This window comes from Lissotriton helveticus, chromosome 12 (assembly GCF_964261635.1).
Source record: "Lissotriton helveticus chromosome 12, aLisHel1.1, whole genome shotgun sequence".
NCBI lineage: Eukaryota > Metazoa > Chordata > Amphibia > Caudata > Salamandridae > Lissotriton > Lissotriton helveticus.
The window spans coordinates 360,285,162-360,305,840 of record NC_136073.1 but is presented as its reverse complement, the minus strand read 5'-3'; the positions used below and the strand labels follow the sequence as shown (position 1 = coordinate 360,305,840).

The 20,679-nt window shown below is 44.1% G+C and overlaps 1 protein-coding gene across 1 annotated transcript; it reads left to right on the top strand.

The window, feature by feature from the left end:
• Positions 1 to 18,688: 18,688 nt before the first annotated feature.
• On the top strand, positions 18,689 to 20,473 carry LOC144797713 (UDP-glucuronic acid decarboxylase 1-like). Its single transcript, XM_078668451.1, has 2 exons — positions 18,689 to 20,041; positions 20,144 to 20,473. The coding sequence occupies exons 1-2, from the start codon at positions 18,802 to 18,804 to the stop codon at positions 20,161 to 20,163; spliced, it is 1,260 nt and encodes a 419-aa protein (XP_078524577.1). The 5' UTR covers positions 18,689 to 18,801; the 3' UTR covers positions 20,164 to 20,473.
• Positions 20,474 to 20,679: the final 206 nt, after the last annotated feature.

The following is a 20,679-nucleotide window of genomic DNA, read 5'->3' as shown; positions in this document are numbered from 1 at the left end:
AAAAATTACTTAATAATATATTCATTAAAAATATCAATATATAATATTTAATTACAGATTATTGATTAAACAATAAATTAATATTCATGAACAAAAATATTGTTAAATAATTAGCAATTAATAATTAATGTGCAATACATTAATTATCAATACACAATTAATTTAATTACTTAATTAAATTTCAATTACTTCCAACACTATTCCCCTATAAACGCACAACATACTCCAATAATGAAATAATCCACTTAACTTAATTATCAATTAATCAATTATTTAAAATTAATTACCAATTACTATAAATGAATTACCAATTAATAAAAATTAATTGGCAATTAATAAAAACGAATTACTAATTAATAATACAAATTAATTACCAATTAATAACTAATTAACAAAAATATAATTATCGATACCAATTAATAAAAATACATTATTACTTAATTACATTTAAATTATTTCCCACCCTATTCCCATATAAACCTACAACCCGCTACAGAACTTAAACAAAAATTATTTACAATTTATTTATAATTCATAAAAATGAATAATTAATTTAGTATAATTAAATTACTACCCACCCTATACCCCGATAAAGCCACAACCCGCTAGGGTACTGAAACACAAAATTAACTTAAAAAAACATTACTAACATATAACAATTGTATACATATATTTTAAAAGTAGCAGTACACGTAACAAAAAACATATCACATATACATATTAAATTATTAATAAAATACATGACAATAATACAAATATCGATATTAGTAACATCGTTATATTTACCGATATTACTAACTTCTATATTAATTACATCAATATTAGTAACATTGATATATTTGATATCGATATTACTAACTTCGATATTAAAAACATCGATATTGAATGTATCTCCATAGCAGGGGGAATTGGGACTCAGAAGGGCCACCTCTGTTCCTGCACCGCCAGCCTTCTCATGGCGGGCTCATGCCATCAAATGGCAGGCGGTGCAGGAACTCGTAGTATGCTCAGCGGGACTGCGCCAGTCCCACTCAGCATGGTACATTGTGGTGCTGCTCTGCCACCGCCAGAGAACGACTGCTCCCTGGCACAACCAGTGGTCTTCCACCGCAATGACTTTTAAAGTCGTAATGAGGTGGACGGACCAGCGCGAGTGCTCGGGTTTTACGACACCCGCACTCACAACCAGGTCCTAACTCTCTTGCCACTGACAAATGGAAGGGTCTCTGATGCCATAACCTACAAACATTCACATTTTGGGGTCGATTCCGATCCGGTAAAATAATCCGGCGTACGAATCGTATCCGGAGCCGTTTCCGTACGACTCGTACAGACGCCGTACGACCGGACGATTCCGATCCCGATCGGCCGACCCGTACGCGATTCGTACGGTACACGTCGATTCGTACGGAAAAGCGCACGATCACCTACACACCGTACGGCGCGTACCCCCCATGATCGCAGGGGTACGCGGCGTACCCCTCTGGTCATGCGGGGTACGTGCCGTACACCCAGCGTACATGGGGTACGTGCCGTACACCCACTGTACATGGGGTACGGTGCGTACCCCATGTACGCTGGGTGTGCGGCACGTACCCCGCATGACCAGAGGGGTACGCCGCGTACCCCTGCGATCATGGGGGGTACGTGCCGTACCCGGGGGGGGCGTTCCGTACCTGTTTCGGCGCGAACTCTGCGTTTACGACTGTTTTCGGCTCCCGTAGGAAAAGGGTCGTACGGCGCGTACCCGACACGAATCGTACTTGCTGGGTCGTAAAAACGTGCCACGATGTCGCGTACAGCGGGTTCCGAGTGAGATTCGTATGGAGATTTGAGTCGTACGGAGTCCTGTACGACTCGTACGGAGTTCGGCACCTAGTACGGATCGTACTTCATCGTACGTACGGGACGTCTACGGATACGATTCGTACGGGGAAAAAACTCTCCGTACGACCATTCGGAGCGCATTTTACCGGATCGGAATCGACACCATTGTGTCATCCATCTATGGGGTATCACTAAATAGGAACACCTCACTGCAGATTTAAGATCATCCTGTCATTTCTCAGACACTATTCCAGACAAGGTGTATAAAGCAATTCCATACCTATCAAAAGTGGTACATTTTTCCTTGACTCGTGGTGTTTTCCCTGACAAACTTGAAATTGGCTAAGTCACTGCTGTACTCAAAAAGCTAGGACCGGACTCAGAAGATATGAGCAGCTCCCTCTCTTAGCCGGTAGTCTGAAGCAATTAAATATGTTTATTAGAAAAAAAGTAACCTGTTTATTGAGGTCCAACCTGGCTTCAGATCGAGTTGTAACACAGATACTCTTATGATACTAATAGCAGAAAAAGAGCTCTGTATACTAGACAAAGACACTTCCTGTTTACTTATCCTTCTCAAATGGTCAGCTGTATTTAATACAGCCAAGATTGCGACCAGCACTTGACCTCGTTTTTCTCTTTTCTATTGTGGACATCGTGTGCGTGTTCTTACAATATTAAGCATAGACAACATAAATTCCATTCTAAACAATTTTAAGCATGAAATTATACAACTCCCACTTACAACAAAAGTTACCGTAAGTTCTGAATGAGCAATTTGCTAACTTTATTGAAATAAGATAACAATGAGTACATCTTGTGCTGAATTAGGATGTCTTGGTAGATGGATGATTTTTATTTTGCCCATTCTTTCTTTCTGTATCTCTGGTTCACTGGATAAGAATGATCATTAGCACTAACGTAGTAATAACCAAGGTTCTGAAATAAACAACAATGGGGCATATTTACAAGGGCTTTATCTCCGCTTTTTTGGCTTAAAAAGCCAAAAAAGCAGAGATAAAACTATCACCCTATGTACAAGAGGGTGCTAACATGCATAAACCCATGTTAGCACCCTTTTTCCCAACCTCTCCCTTTGCATCTCTAATGAGATGCAAAGTGGGTGTCACTGGGCGTACCCCGGAGGGACTACCTTGTAAAGTATCGTTGATGTTCACATCGCAATATTTACAAGGCTGCCCCGGCATTTTAAACACACGTTAGTTTTGGGAGAAAACAGCAGTCTCTAACACAAATGGTTTGGCTGCCAGGAATATTGCTGCCATCATGTGTTTATCCTGCTTTCTCTGTGCCTTTTCAATGTTGGCCTTGGTTTCTTTCCGCACTTTGGCTGGTGTCTGGTGGTCTTTCCACACTCAGCTGCTGATATTACTTGTTTCCTTAGGCTATTTGCTTTGTTTAAGGTGCTGAGCTTTCCTGCACCAGAATTGTGTTGGTAGCTTGAATGTTTTTGTGCCAGCAGGATTAGTGCTTCCATGTGCCAGCTGGGTTCAGCAGCGCTACTGTCAATTGTGTGATATTTATACTGTGCTGAATTGCGCACTGCTGATCGTTTGGTTTTGCAAGTCTGGCTTTTTGAGTGCTCTGTGCCAGGCTGGGTTTTCGAAATAGTCTGATAGAGGAATTAGTGTAAACAGTAGCGGTTGCTGTGTGGGCATAGTGGCAGGGCTGGGTGGGCCTGGGGTGGGGCATGGTGGAGAGGTGGGGGGAGGGTGGGGAAACGATACAAACATTAATAAAATAAAAATAATTTACCTTTCGCTGATGCTCTTCTCCGTGTCCTCTCCTTGCTTGCTGCAGCACAGGCTCCCAGCATCCATTGCGGCCAACCCTGAATCTGCTTTCATGTTAGAAAGCAGCATCAGGATTGGCAAGAGCGCAGGAAATTTTCACCTTGCAGAGAGACTGGGCCTTTGCTTTGCCGTTTCCATCCCTGCAATTTCGCTAGGTTGGATACAGCTCAGTGCGCATGTGGGTTTGGCCGTCCTGAGAAGGCCGGCCAAATTCACATGCACACTGATAGCAGTGCTGCCCATCACTCTCTTTCCTAGCTGCTCCTCGATGGACCCGCCTCCAGGACACAGCGTGTGCAAGTTGAAAAATAAAATGGTAACAACTTGTTTTAATATAATTTTATTTTTCAACTTTTGAGGCTGGCTGAGGGGTGACGCTTCTCCTCAATAGCGGAGGACACATCACTGGGTGTAAAAAGCAAAATTCAGAAGATGTTAGTGATGCGAGCTGTGGATTCCGTCCCTCCCATAAGATCTGTGTGTTCACCCCAGCCCACCACCTTGTAGAGGTAGTTTGAAACTCTGCAGAGTAGAGAGAAAGGACAGGGGTCTCACTAAGCAAATAGTTGATTACTTAACAAGCACAGGTCAGTGAAGACTGCACAGGCCTGCCAGAGACCATAGGAGGATTATTGTTGGGGGTCCTGAACTTAAGTTCTGTGAAGTCATTGAACATGACATAAGTTTCTACAAATCTTTACTATGCAGTGCTCTAATGTGTAAGAAATGGCAAGCACTTCATAATGGCTACAATATTTTTTCGCCTCTCAAGCTACCAATTATAACATGGGGTTTTATACTGTGGCATATTGATTCTCCTCTCAAGCTACCAATTATAACATGGGTTTCTATACTGTGGCACATTAAGCAAAACGTGTGAACAAATAATTGCGTATTGTTACTATTGAAAATTCCGTTTCCCAACAAAAATATGAATTATAATAAAAAATGAATTGGTAGCAAAGTGCCCCACAATAAATGCAGCACAAATCTGCAGCTTTCATGTTATACAGAAATTGGGCAATAAAAATCATCTTAGGTTACTATACCAAAGACAGAGGCTAAAGGTCATAAGTCACAACAAAGGATCTGAAAAGGATGCTTGTGACACTAGGGATGTCTGGACCCTGGAGATGGAATGCAGAGTTATGATTCATGCTCAGAATTTATGCCTTATAGCTATTTGCTGCTGGTGTTATTTGGCACATTTCTTGAGAGGGCATAATTCTGAAATCTATATTGTACCTAGAACAAACAGAGTGGCTTCCAGTAGGATATGTCATTACCATGGAGCCTGTTGGAAAGAGGTGAAGGATCTTTCCCAAAGCCAACTCTTGGCAGGTGGTAAGGCTAATATATCTCTGATCCCTCTTCTTTTTTCAGTGCGAGTAAAGGACTGTGGTTCTGCCAAGAATGCCATCTCCCTACTCCCTTTCTGATGAGGTTTATGCACATCAAGCAAGGGGAAGGCAGACAGAGATGGGTGCTAAATGTCTGCTTCTTGGATTCAATAAGGAGGCGGAAGGCTCAGTACTGGAAGTGTGTTTCCTGAGTGAGAGAAACATATATACATGAATATCAAAGTCAACTAAAAATAAGGCGTCCATTGCCACAGTAGGAACTATATAGCATTTCGAAGTCCTTGGCAGAATGTTCCATAGTAAGTACACAGTGAACAGGATACAGATGTGGCACCTCAGGATACCTGCAAAGAAGAAGAAACTGTAGGATGGAAGGAAAAAGAAAATGCAAATGACAATAGCCCTGCCTAACCGGGAAGAGAGGAAAACAAGAAAAGTGCTTAAAGTGACAGCAGTGACAAGTTAATCGAATAGGAAAGCCTTACAACCAATATAGAAAGTTGCTAGGCAGCTTCTGCATGCTATCTCCAAGCTTAACTGCTCCAGCAGTCTACACTGTCCTGGGAGTGGTGAGCTCAACACAGAAATGAGAGGTTTAGATCTTGATCCTAGCTTCCACAGTCCAGTACTCCACCGATCAATACAATCTTGTAGTGCATTCTTTTGGCTCTTGTCAGAGCCTCTGCGATCTGTAGTCTGACCTCTCCATTTCTCTTTATAGCCCACTATCTCCCATGATGTTTCTCAATCTCCTTTTCTATTCCTCTGGCCTGACCCTGCTTTACATTCCTGGCTAGCTAATATTTAATACCTGAAGAACTGTTATTGCCCTGGAGTTGCTTGCACAACTGTACTTTCTCTGGCCGGCCCACGGGGTTGTAGGCAATTCTGTTTGTGATCTTTGTTTTTGAATACTGTCAATAAAACAGATTTAATACTAAAAAGTTGTTCTTGGCAGTTTATGAGAAAAATACTCAGATCAAAATCTTGACAAAGTTCATAACCTTTATTACTGCTCCTTTTCTCAGTCACCCTCATATTGCCGAGAAATGTACAAACAAATGCTTCTGAGGTAGCTCATCAAGAGGTTTTGTTGTTTTTTGCTTATTCTTTTTGATTGTGAATGGTATTCTTCAGTTATTAAGGCAGAACATATTGACTTTAAGACATCTGCAGAACAGAGGCATCTGTTGATGGAACACATTTTTCATATTAGATCATAAATCGTCAGGTTTAATATCAAAATCAATGGTTTGATAGTGGTTTCATGCAATGAGCCTACCTTTTTGCACAGTATGAACTATCCAATAGTTAAATTACAAATATGATCCATCAACATTGTATTGGACAGCCTATCTCAAAGTTAACCATAGAAATCACATTTAACATCATTTTGTGGCCTCCTCAAATTATTGAAAATAGGTTTTCGTTTTCGATCATGTTGGCTCTATCATTATTTCTGCAGCAGCTCTTTAGAAAAAGGCCACCTGCTCCTTAAATGCAAAGCCTGGTTTATACATAGAAAGTATCTTCAAGAAAATGTTCTAACCCGGTGTGATGACTCCTTTATTGTTGGCCATTTTGCTTTACAATTTGTTCAATTCAAACAGATGTTTGTACTGAATCTGTCCTATAAGTTCTCAAGTTAATTCTTTTCACATGAGATCTACAGACAGTTATCTCTTTGCCTACAGCTTGTCATTTTGTTTTGTACTGGCTTCTGAATTACTGTGGAACTTTCAGTGTCTGGTGTTTTTTTCTGTGACCATCTTAAACGGTTATACTTTTTCTAGTTAAAATCAGGTACAGACCTGTAGTCTGTACTCATCAAAGTCACTTGAAATCATCTTTCTTCCTGTTGTCGAGCCCTTCCCTGACTCTTTGTTCAGATAGTAAACAACCTTTATCACAGTTTTTTACCATAGAATACTTGTACCGCACAGCTAATACCACACAAATGGCTTTACCACGTGTGCCTTTACCACACATTATGATTTGTATAGGTAAGTATAGGTATTAGTAATAGTAGCATTTAGTGAAAGTTTTTGCTTGGGGCAGTAAACCCTCCCCAACAAAGATATCTAATATAATTATATTAAGTTACAGTGGAGGGTTGGAGGGGGGTTAGCCCACCCAAAAAGTTATTTAATAATAATATATTAAGTTACAGTTGAGGTTGGTCGGAATTAACCCCCATAAAAAGATATTTAATTGTAATTTATTAGGCTGTAGTGGGAGTGAAAAGGGAGTGACCCCTCTGGTGATTTGTGACAGTTCTTACTTGGTCCTTGGTTGCACGCTGTTACTCTGCTTGCTTCTGCAGAGAGGATTACTCCAGCGCCTCGCCGGACCCGCTTCGCGGGACCCGCAGCGCGTTCGTGACTTTGGGAAGCTGCTGGCTGCTGGGAACACTGCTGGGAGGAGCGTGGGGCAGGCGAGAGTGCCGGCGGGGCTGCGAGCAGATAGGCAGGGACTCCAGTGTCCAGGAGCCCCTGCGCGCCCAATCTGCCACACCTGGGCTGCTCTCCCCGCTGGCCACGCCCCCCGCCAACGGAGTGAAAAGCGGATTTTACCCACGGCCCACCGGGACCCCTCTGGTGATTTGTGACAGTTCTTACTTGGTCCTTGGTTGCACGCTGTTACTCTGCTTGCTTCTGCAGAGAGGATTACTCCAGCGCCTCGCCGGACCCGCTTCGCGGGACCCGCAGCGCGTTCGTGACTTTGGGAAGCTGCTGGCTGCTGGGAACACTGCTGGGAGGAGCGTGGGGCAGGCGAGAGTACCGGCGGGGCTGCGAGCAGATAGGCAGGGACTCCAGTGTCCAGGAGCCCCTGCGCGCCCAATCTGCCACACCTGGGCTGCTCTCCCCGCTGGCCACTCCCCCCGCCAACGGAGTGAAAAGCGGATTTTACCCACGGCCCACCGGGACCCCTCTGGTGATTTGTGACAGTTCTTACTTGGTCCTTGGTTGCACGCTGTTACTCTGCTTGCTTCTGCAGAGAGGATTACTCCAGCGCCTCGCCGGACCCGCTTCGCGGGACCCGCAGCGCGTTCGTGACTTTGGGAAGCTGCTGGCTGCTGGGAACACTGCTGGGAGGAGCGTGGGGCAGGCGAGAGTGCCCGCGGGGCTGCGAGCAGATAGTGTCCAGGAGCCCCTGCGCGCCCAATCTGCCACACCTGGGCTGCTCTCCCCGCTGGCCACGCCCACCCGCCTATCAGCCTATGAATCATCAGTAGTGAGTTTTTAGGTGACCAGAGCTTCCGCTTCGCGGGAGCGAGCGGGAGCGCGCCGGGAGAAGCCCGGGACAAGGGCGGGACCGTCTAAGGCCGTCATAGGCCGGAATAGGCTGGGCTGGGTCTACCCTCTTTAGTTTGTGTTTTGAATATTTGTCTTCTCTCCTGGTAATATTCACTTACTGTTGCATCTATCACGGTTAGTTATGCCCTCTCCGGTTAGGGAAGGTACTCCCATGAAGCCGGGAGGGGTAAAAAACAGGACTTTAGATAATTATTTCCCCCGGGCTGTGGGAGAAGTAGATAAAGAAAGCACCTTGATCAAGCGCAGGGCAGAACGCAGGCGCTCTATAGAAAATTTGAAGATTAGGCCCCTCGGAGACGATTCTATGTTACTTAGTGAGGAGCCAACTTCGCTGGAAGACGTTCCACTTTTGCTGAGGGACTGTACCAACAACCCGACTGACCCAATCATCAACTTAACCCCCTCCAACAGTCAAAGTGGTGTGACTATTGATTTAATTTCCCAGCCCCTAACGGTTACTAAAGCCAGGAAAACCAAATCTAAGCAAACCCCGGTGCAAAGGGTACATGGGCCTCCACCGAATAAACGCAGGAGGAAGACAAGGGGTCCTCAAGGAAAATTGAAACCAAAAATCCCCCACTCTGATTTCGGGAGGACAACAAAACCTCCCCAACCCCCGGAGAGGTCACCAGAAGAGGAACATTTAACACCCCCTGAAAAGGTTACCACTGCTAATGACTTGATAGATGTCACGGTAAATAAGGTTACCAATATCGCTCCTTCTGTTGTCCCGTTAGGAAATATTGAATTTTTGCTCAGGTCCCTATTATTGCCAATTAGTGAGAGCATCAAAAAGGTTGAGATTAGACTCACCATTTTGGAGGCTACACTAAATAGTATAAAAACATCGGTTGGCCCGCTGGGCAGATCTTCTGAGAGTATTCCTGCTCCAACGGTCCCCCAGAAGCCCCCTAATAAGGCAGTTAGTTTAGCCCTTCCCCAGGTTACCACTGTCGCTCCCCCCTCTCAAACCCCTATGATTAATCCAGTCCCAGCCCATCCGCCTAATCCTAATAGATCATCTTTATCTGCAGGTTTAGCTCCCTTAATACCAACTATTGGTAGTACTGCTCCCCGACTCCCAATGAAGCCTCCCACTAGGCCACGTAGGCCCAATCTCCCCCCAGAGGCAAACGATTTTACGGTAGTCATGGCCGGTGTTCCCTTACTTGGAGTGGGCGAAGTGGAGAACTTTTGCTCATTGAAAAGTAGGGTAATCAAATGGCTGAATGTGAACAGACCACTCCCGGTACACCTCAATAATGAAATCATCATGGTGAGAAGGGTGCCTTGGGTGGGCAATACAAACAAATCCATTCTGGGGGATTGCATATTGGTGAGTTTTAGAGACGCTGGGACCGTTAGACATGTATGTCGAGGGAAGAACATATCACTGGAATCAACTATTCAGACCCTCCATGTGTCCTTTTTTTTCCCCCCTATCCCAATGCATTCCAATCAAACCCCAATGCACCCCAATCAAACCGCTGATAACTGGACGAGGGTTGCCCGGAGGGGCAGACATTATGATTTTAACGCTCGGACAGTTTTTCCTCGCCCGGAGTTACCCCTCCATAGTTTCAATAGATTTAATTGCCTGAACGGACTTGAGGGGGTTGATTGACACACGGGCAGACCTACCAACAGAATGGGAAATGTATCCTTAGGAGCTGCAAAAACAGGGGACACTATAAGAACAGTAGACCCTTTATTGGAATTGGAACAGCAAAGCCCCTTGGTACAACACACTTCATCAAGTAGGGTTAGGAGTATTGAGGCAGATGTGCCCAGGATTACAGCCATTGAACTTATAGAGGGAAGAAATGGGCTTGAAACAGGTCGGGTGGAGACGGTGGAACACTCTGAGCCTCACGGGGGAATAGAACAGGTCAATGAGGCATTGAGAATTATTTCCTGGAACATAGCAGGTTTGGCAGCTAAATTTAATAACAAAGAGTGGCGTAATTATATTAGCAATTTCCATGTAATTAGCCTACAGGAGACATGGGCTTTTGATAACAGTGACTTCCATATGCAGGGGTATAAATGTTTCTTTGTCCCAGCGCAAAAAACGAGATCGGGGAGAGCCATGGGAGGACTATCCATTTATGTAGACCTAAACCTCCCGGGCAGCTGGTCAATCCCAGACTGGAACTCTCATGCCATACAAGCAGTACGGTTCACCGGGAAGGGTTTAAGACTCACTGTTTTTAATATTTACAACAATGGGGCAGGGGGTGACCATACCTCATTTGTGGGAGAATTGGAAGATAGATTGGGTCAGGAAATTACAGCTCAGAAAAAGGGGCAGGCACCTGCTATGCTGGTTATGGGAGACTTTAACTGTCACCTATGCCTGGCCCAGGTCCCAACAGATGCTGAATGGTCTCATTGCCCCGTAGAGAATTGACCACATTTCTCCCACACGCCGGATGGGTCAGCTTTTAGTAAGCTCAGGCTTAACTATGATCTAGTGCACACTATCAATATGATGGGTGTGCAGAGGGATGGCACCCTCCCTCCTACATTTAAGGGTAGAGGATGCTCATCCATTATTGACTACATCTTGGTTTCTAGACTTCTAATAAAGAGAGTCATTAGTGTAGGGATTAAATGGAGCAGTTTTAGTGATCACAACCCCCTTGTCTTGGGGCTGTGGTACCACGCGGGCTCAAAAGGCAGATACCAAAGTATAATTACGGAAAAGGTAACAGACCAGGGTAGGAGACTAAGGTGGTCCAAAATAGATGGGGAAACCTTCTATAAATCCCTGATGGATTCTGGTAAATCCGCCATTGATGATTGTTTAGACATGGCCACTCAAGGTTCCAGGTTACTTGAAGCATTTGAACAGATCGCTGGTCTTATAGATGGTCTATTAAAAACCAGCATGCCCACAAGGATCTCCTGTAACCCACGCTGGTTCGACAGAGACTGCTCAAAGGCCTTGAGGGAGCTAAAAAGCAGCCTTAAGAATAAACCAAGGGACCCCCTAGAAATCGGGGTGTGTAGGAATAAATATAAGAGGGAGATTAAGAGGAGGAAACTAGCCCTACAGGGAGAAGCATGGGCAGACCTTAGAGAAGCGGGGGAAAAAAGGGACATGTCCAGGTTCTGGAAGATTATTAACACACCTACTTTCCAGGAAAATAGTACCCCGGAGATAGGAGCCAATATTCTCCCAGAACAGTGGGTTTCCCATTACAAGGGATTGTATAATTACAAGCCAGGAAGCAGCGAAGAGCATCCCGAGATCCCACACCAGGGCTCTGTAGCAGCAGAGTTTACCATCAAGGAGATCATGGCAGGAATAGAGGGATTGACAAAAAATAAAGCCCCTGGCCCTGATGGAATCCCCCCTGACTTGTTTCTGAGCTGTGTAGAACTCTGGGCTCCTATAATGACCAGGGTTACAAATACTGCCATCATTTGTGGCCTGCCACCGTCCTGGTCTACGGCCATAATCGTCCCTATTTTTAAGAAGGGCAACAGGGATGACCCTAGGTGTTATCGCCCGATTTCCCTGATCGATGTATCGGCCAAACTCCTGGGAAGGGCGATCCTTAACAGATTGTCTGAGTGGACCGAGGAAAATAACATCTTCTCGGACACTCAATATGGATTCAGGATGGGGAGGTCCACCAGTGACCAGTGCCTGAACCTCTACATGCTGACAGCCAAGTACACCATGGCCAGCAAAGAAGCCATCTATATGGGGTTCATGGACTTGGCAGCAGCATTTGATCATGTTAACAGGGAGAAACTTTGGGTCATGATGTCCCTCATGGGGATAGAGGGTGGCCTAATTAACATCTTAAGGGAACTTCACAGTGATACCTCTGCTAGGGTTCGTTTTAATAGGGAGGGGGGGCTGACCGACTCATTTCCTTGTAAGAGTGGGGTTCGGCAAGGTTGTATTCTCGCCCCTTTTTTATTTACCCTTTACATAAATAATTTGGAGCAGTTTTTGTTAAAATTAAAAACAGATTGCCCAAGGGTGGGGACGCGCCACATTCCAGTTCTGCTTTATGCAGATGACGCGGTCCTACTCGCACGTACGCCCAGGAGCTTACAGATTTTGATTGACGGCTTTGTAAAATTTATGGGCTCCCTAGATCTTTTTGTTAATTTGGGCAAATCATATGTGCTGTTGGCCGGTAACAAACCTTGCACCAAATTTACGTACACGATAGGAAACCACAAAATTGAAGAGGTTAAAACATTTCCCTATCTAGGGGTACTTTTTGATGGGGCTTTACAATTTAAATCACTAGTTGAGGAGCGCTGTAGCAAAATGATCGCCACCAATGGGGCAATAGCAAGCTATGGTAGGAGGGTAGGCAGATGGAGCCCTGAACAGGTGATGAACCTGTATAGCTCCATATGCTGCTCCAAAGTGATCTATGGGGCAGTGGTATGGGGCTATGTTAATACTGTAAAAATTCAGCGGGAGGAAAATAAATACTTAAACCATCCTGAGGGTACCACCAAGCACTGCGAGCTTTATAGCACACAGGGAACTAGGGAGACCTTACCTAGAAGATCTGGTAAGACTTAGGCCAATAGTGGCCTGGTTAAAAATTTGGGTCAACCCTGACGCGTCTCTAAGCAGAGAAATCTTAAATGATTGCTTAGAAAGGGATAACTGTATGAGAATACCTTGGCTCAATTATGTAAAGAGTAACTTAGACGCCCTTGGCCTTAGGAACCTCTTCACCAACCCTGCAGCAATTATAGCCCAGCATAAGATGTTAGTTAAAAAAGCTTTTCTGGAGCAAAAAGCACTAGAGAGAGCCGAGGCTGAAGGGTTCAAAACGACAGTGAGGGCTCACAATTTGGTCAAGAGCGTCGAGGGCATGGAGCCATATTTGTTCCTCATGCACAACGCTCAGGATAGATTTTTGATGTGCCGCCTTAGATTAAACTTACTGCCTTATATACTGGCATCACCAGCAGGGTTCTCAACAACAATCGAGCAGAAGGGATCCTGCGGCTGCGACAACAGGTCTCCGCAGGATTCCCTTCATTTTGTTCTTCTCTGCCCTTTTTTCACCATGCCTAGGCGCAGATTTCTAGTGAAAATTTTAAAACAAGCCAATCTGGAACATGCTAATGAGGCCCTAATATACTTACAGAAAGCATCTGACCCGTTAACCTTGTGCTGTATAATGAATTTGATCGAAGTGGCGGTTCGCTTAAGGGCAACCAGAGGTGAAGAATGACGTTCAAATGTTGTTATTAACTGTTTTAAAGTGTCACAACCCTTTCTTCTCTTTTTTAATATGTAAATAATAATCATTGTAATTGGGATCTTGAAAATGATTTAATGATTTTTTACTTATGTATAATGTATGTGCTTTTATGGTGATTTTTAATCATCGAATAAAGATTCCTTGAATTGAATTGAATTGAGTGTATCAATGCTCATCTAATAATTTAAATACTTGTGTATTCTTTTTTTTTTTTTTTTTTTTAAAACCTTTATTATATGGTTCAACACAAAATACAGAAGTAGCCCTGCATCGACAGGGGCCGGTCACCACATGTATGCAGAACGTATCAGGAAATCCAATAACACAGCTCTTCAGCCGACAACCCATGGGTCCGGCAGCGGTAGAGGATAGACGATGTATTGAAAACATTTCGAGATCAAGGATATGCCTAAGGTTTCATTTTATATTTAACCCCCCCCCCAAAAAACAAGATAAAGAAGAAGATACAGGATATCCGGAGCTACACACTGGAGGTATAAAAATGCGGGTAGGCGTTAGAAGGCAGTCATGGATCAAGATAGACCAACAGTAAAAATGCAAGCGCCAGTATGTTCACTAAGGGAGAAGAACAAAGCTACCTATCTATCATCATAACCACCCACCCCAAACCCCGCCCACTCATATGCTGCAGGATGAGATCGAAAGTATCGCTACCGGACCCTGCGAGAAAAAAGAAAAGGGGCCATAGAACACAACAAAGGCAAAATAACAAACCCCCCCCGCACCCCCCACCCTGCACCCCTGCAATGGCTACGGCCTACCCCACTAGCAGCGTGTCTGTCGCCCAGAGGAATACCTTAAAGAGAGAGAAAGAGAAGAAAGAAGGGGCCATAGAACAAAACAAAGGCAAAATAACAAACCCCCCCCACCACCCTGCACCCCTGCAATGGCTACGGCCTAACCCACTAGCAGCGTGCCTGTCGCCCAGAAACGTCCCTAAAAGAGAGAAGGAAAGAAGCGGAGGAGGAGAGACAAAAAAACACACTCCCGGACTCCCTTACCCTCCACCAGACGCAACCACACGGAAACAAGTGCAAAATAAATGTAGCGAGATGGACAATCAATCCGGGAAGTACGAAACATACCACCCGACTCCCGCATTTCACAGGTCACAATCCCAGCAGCAGATTAAATTATTTTCACGTATCCTAAAAAGTCCCACAAGTTAACCCTGGCCAGTACGAATGTCCACTGGAGCACTTATAACCCAGGCCACTGCAACAATGAGAGAGGTAAAGTTTCCATGAAAGTTCAAGTCAGTATGAGCAAGCCAAATAAAGGATAAAAGTTCACGATCTCCACAGAGCAAGCAAGGAAAAGCGTGGAAGGATGATAAAACTTTCCAATAGTCACAGGTGATCTTGTTAAGGCAGTCAAAGTTGTCCATAGTGATATTCGGCAAGATAGGGTTCAAGCAAGGGACGCTGACAATGTCCACGGGCGCGCGATCTGTCTCATAGGAATCAGCAGCGCGAAAGGGATCCGGCGTCTGCACAGGGACCTCGAAGTTGGATACACGATGTTTCACTGGTGGCACCGCTGGCTGCGATGATGGCAAAAAGCCGCTGTCCGGTCTCCGGCAAAGATCATCCATTGTTACCGACAGTGCCTGGTAGTTGACGATGATCTGTGAGTGGAGCGCTCTAATGGCCGCCATTACGGCGCGCAGCGGTCGTGTGTCTTTCGTCCCCTCCATCTCCTCTCGTAAGCAACAGATCAGGTTGCAGACCCCGGAGGCCGGCTACTCCGGGGAAGCAGGCAAATCTGGAGCGGACACCAACCACGGGCGCTCTCACCTCACAATTTTGCACCTTCGCCGCTGGTCGGGGCTCCCGTCCGCACCCCCCGACAAGCTTACTATGTCTCCGGGCGTCGGATACAGGGCCGCAGCAAACGATGTGTCACGCCGTGGCGTGTGCGTTGCAGGCAGGATACAAAATCGCCGTTTAAAACAGGTAGATTATGTCCCCGTTCGGGAGACCGGACAAAGCCCAAGGGTCACAGCCGATGTTGTTCAATTCCAGCCCGGATGGGTTAGAAATCGAGGCCCCGGCTTCCACTCCCAGGTAGGCCGAAAATGAAACACGGCGTATCTCCGTCATCCGGTGTGTTAAAAAGTTCGGGATTGCGCCTTCAGAGTCAGTCACTCCTCATATATACGGGAGTCCGGTTGGAAAACAGGATAACTTGCAGGATATACGAGCTGCTGGCGGAGGTCTGCGGAGCCGGGAGCTTATACGGCCATCTTGCTTGCTAGCGTAGCTCCTCCCCTCTACTTGTGTATTCTTGTTGCTTAATTTTAAAATATATATATTTTTTAAATATTTAAATAATGTTTAAATATTGTATTTTTAAATAGTGGGATGTAAGGATATAGGGTGTAGAAGTGTATTATTTTAACACTATCTTTATATCTAATTAAAATTATAAAAATATTAATTTATAAAAACAAAATAAGCAGCCTAAATGACCACAGTATTTTTTAGGAGTGGGATGTAAGGGATATAGGGAAATAGCGTAAGCGTATTAATTAACAGGTATTCATTTTAATACTCTAGTGTCATTATATAAATGTATTTTTGGAAATAAGAATTTATAAAGTAAACTTAATTAAGAAAAATATATAGGGGGTAGCGAGAGGAAGTGTACTAATACACAGGCATTCATTTTGAATACTTCTGTATTTGCATATTTCTTTTACTTCTTAATGCATTAATGAAAATAAGCCTCATTTTCCACATTTTGTACAAGGATTGGAATGTAAGGGATATAGGGGTAAGAGGCAGGGAAATGTTTTAATAGACATATACCAAATGTTGATCCTGATGTATTCATATATAGAAATAAAAATATTTAACTAAATATAAATAAAAAAAAATTTCAATGAAAGAAAATAAGTATACAACTAAAAATGTTTTATAACATAACCTTTAATATTAAAATAAAACATTGTAATATTTGAATAGTTATTTTAAAAATAATGAATAAAAGACAACACATTATTTAATTAAAAGCTTCAATAAAAATCAATTAAAAAAACTACATTAGATTTTCTAATTTCTAAAAATATACATTTTATATATTGAGCTTATTACACATATATATAGTAACATTACAATATAATTTTTTTTCTTCATATTTTACCTTGTTATTACATTCATTTTAATGAGAAAAATGTCCTGCTTTAATTTTTATTTTGCAGCTTGCTTTTCTTTGTTTTGTGTCGGCCTCGGGGACGCTCCTGAAACTGACCTGACCTGTGCTGACCGGGCCCATTGTCGCGCAGCCTCCGCTGCCACCATGAGGGGAACGGCAGATCTTCCGACTTCCTGGCCGTGAGGGGAATGACCCAACAAAACTACATCCCCTAGAGGGCCCTGCAAACCGGCACTCGCGTCACCGGGCCGGGGAGCGCGATAAAAGCACAGTGGCCCTCCCGCAGCGCGGGTCGCTCCTGAAACTGACCTGACCTGTTGTGACCGGGCCCATTGTTGCGCATCCTCTGCTGCCGCCATGAGGGGAACGGCAGATCTTCCGACTTCCTTGCCGTGAGGGGAACGGTCCAACAAAACTATATCCCCAGAGGGCCCTACAAACCACCACTCATGTCACCGCACCAGGGGGCGCGGGACAATCCTGAAACTGACCTGACCTGTGGTGACCGGGCCCATTGTCGTGCAGCCTCCGCTGCCACTGTGAGGGGAATGGCAGATCTTCCAACATCCTGGCAGTGAGGGGAACAGCCCAACAAAACTACATCCCCCAGAGGGCCCTGCAAGCCGGCACTCCTGTCACCGCACCCAGGGGGCGCTATAAAAGCACAGCGACTCTCCCACAGCGCGGGATGCGCGCGGGCGTGCCCTGGTGAAGCACGGGCTAAGGGCGGCCCGTCTGCGCCCGTCAGAGCCTGAAAGAGGTTGGGCTGGGCCACCCCGCCAATGTCCACTCATGGGTAAGCGTAAACATCTGGGAAGTCAAGAACAGGGGGGTTTAAAAGCCAAAATCCCTAGAAAGTCTCCATCTATAATTTCATACTTGACCTCGGCCGTGGGAGCCTTGAATAAGGAGATAGCTAACACCGAAAAGGAATTGGGACTGGGTTCTAGCCAAAATCCTGGAGAAGGAATTGAGGCAACTGATCCTCTGCCACAGGTTTTAATTTGATTCACTTCTCGTTGGGTGATCTCCCGGGGTGGTGCAAACCTGTGGACGCAGAAACGTGTCAATGTGATAACTTTTCATCACAGGATACTTTACATTTTATGATGTTCTGTGATTTTTACATTGATAGTCGTAGGAAGTTTTTAGTCCCTCTATTGAAAGGAATGGGTTTTTTACAGGTCAGACCTGCGTTACTTTATTTGCAAATGCTGAGTAATCCCCGGGATATGTTTAATATTGCTTGTTTCCTTGTTGCTGCTGTTAGGCTCAGAAAAAAAAGATACCCAATGCTAACCATTGTATACATTTTAATGATAATATTTTTATGGATTTTTTTTTTTTACTTTGAGATATCTGGCTCTGATGAAATACATAAGTGTCATTGTTTTACATATTTTGCTTTATTGTTTTCATAGGAATGTGGTTTTTTGTACATTGTGTATTGTACTTTTATGATTTTAATTAACCGCATAAAGTGGATTGACTGACTGACTGACTGGTGTCGGCCTCTACAGTCAGTAGGGTAGAACATCATGGTCAATGCTGGAAGTACAGTAAAGCTGTGACCAGGTAGGAACAATCTATTTTATTGTTACTTATTGTTTTATTGTTACTTGTAGTAACATAAAGATTAGGTAATTTATTGCAAAGAAAAAGTAAAGGAGGTAGTTTGTCAAATAATTTAATATTGTATGTATTCTGTGTTTTAATAACTTTTAAATCTCCATGCAGGTTGCTAGTACATACACACATCATGACGGATCTATTTGTTTTAAAGTGTATATTGTAATTGTTTTTTTTTTTTAAAATATCAACCTCTTTTTTACATTGGTCTTTTTAGGGTATTTGTTAAAGGGAAAAAGCGGGACTTTGAAGAACGAACATGGCAAGCAAAGGATTTCATTATTTATTTTTAAAATGATTCTGGACCGGATGGTCATGATAGTGACCGTGGACGCGGTTCCCCTCCTCGTTTAGCAGCGTAGTGTGACGCCGGGTTCCATGAGCCCGGCTGTCCCACTGTGTCGGTGCCGCCGCCTGGCCTGGGATGCTGAGGAAGCGGATGCAGCGCCTGCTGAGTATAATCAATAGGAAAATGATGAAGCTGCTGATTGGAATGGCTCTCATCGCCTATGTGGCCTCTGTTTGGGGAAACTTTGTCAATATGAGCAAGACAATACAAGAAAACGGTGATCAGAAAATAGAAAGGAAAATCGAAGAGATCGTGGAACCGTTGAGAGAGAAAATCAAAGACTTAGAAAAAAGTTTCACCCAGAAGTACCCTCCAGTGAAATTTCTTTCAGAAAAAGATCGTAAAAGAATTCTAATAACTGGAGGAGCAGGGTTTGTGGGTTCTCATCTTACTGACCAACTTATGATGGACGGTCATGAAGTCACAGTGGTGGACAACTTCTTTACGGGCAGGAAAAGAAACGTGGAACATTGGATTGAGAACTTTGAACTCATTAACCACGACGTTGTAGAGCCACTCTACATTGAAGTGGATCAAATTTATCATTTAGCTTCTCCAGCATCCCCTCCTAATTACATGTATAATCCTATCAAGACATTGAAGACCAACACTATTGGCACTTTGAACATGTTGGGATTAGCAAAGCGTGTTGGGGCCAGGCTTCTTCTAGCCTCCACATCTGAGGTATATGGGGATCCTGAAGTACACCCTCAAAATGAAGATTACTGGGGCCATGTAAACCCCATTGGTCCCCGAGCTTGCTATGACGAAGGCAAAAGAGTTGCTGAAACTATGTGTTATGCCTACATGAAGCAGGAAGGAGTGGAAGTGCGAGTGGCCAGAATATTCAACACCTTCGGTCCTCGGATGCACATGAACGATGGTCGGGTTGTTAGTAACTTCATCCTTCAGGCTCTCCAGGGAGAACCCTTAACGGTTTATGGCTCTGGGACCCAGACGCGCGCTTTCAAGGACGTTAGTGACCTTGTGAATGGATTGGTGTCCTTGATGAACAACAATGTCAGCAGTCCAGTCAACCTGGGGAATCCTGAAGAGCACACCATACTAGAATTTGCCAAATTAATCAAAAACCTTGTTGGTAGCTGGAGTGAAATTCAATTTCTGTCTGAAGCACAAGATGATCCACAGAGACGGAAGCCTGACATCAGGAAAGCCAAGTTATTGCTCGGTTGGGAGCCTGTGGTTCCTTTAGAGGAAGGCTTGAATAAAACCATCCACTACTTTAGAAAAGAACTTGAATTTCAGGCAAACAATCAATACATCCCAAAGCCGAAACCTGCAAGAATAAAAAAAGGTAGAACAAGACAGAACTGAAAACTCCATATTACAGGACAGGATGCCTGTTTGACGTTTTGCAGGATGTAACTTTTCCTTTTCTTTCCCTCTTAAACAAAAGACTTCGATCAGGTGTCATGAAGAAGAAACTGGAATTTCATCCTGAAGCTTGCATTAAAGAAATGGATGTGCCTAAAAAAACAAAACTGCAAACCTTGCCTTGCACTTTTTAAACCTTGTCTTTTTATGTACACTAGATTAGATTAGACTCCTCATCCCAAGTCTCTCCAGGTCTGTTTTTTTTTATCTTGCTGTGATGTCATTATTTTGTGACTGTCTGTGGACAGTTTTATTTACTGGTTTCTTTTTGAAGCTAAAGATGATAGATACGTGGAGTGGAAAACTACCAGTTTATTTATGAAATAAAAATGGGTACTTTAAATGTAAGACGTTATTCTATGCATACTACAAGAAAGCTGCCATTGCAGCACTGTCGGGACAGTGAGACACTGGCATTTCCAAGTGTAGCGTGATAAGGAGTGAAAGGAGTTCAGTTGCAGAGCTTGATGTCTTTATGTGAATCAGGAACATGTGAAGGTCTAGAGAAGGCCACGCGTTCTAGAATGTCACGATTACTTTTTACATTCAGTTATCATG

Coding starts and splice junctions, on each gene's coding strand:
- LOC144797713 (XM_078668451.1), top strand. CDS start 18,802: ATGCTGAGGAAGCGGATGCAGCGCCTGCTGAGTATAATCAATAGGAAA. Junction 20,042..20,143: donor ACCTGCAAGAATAAAAAAAG/GTAGAACAAGAC, acceptor CTTAAACAAAAG/ACTTCGATCAGGTGTCATGA.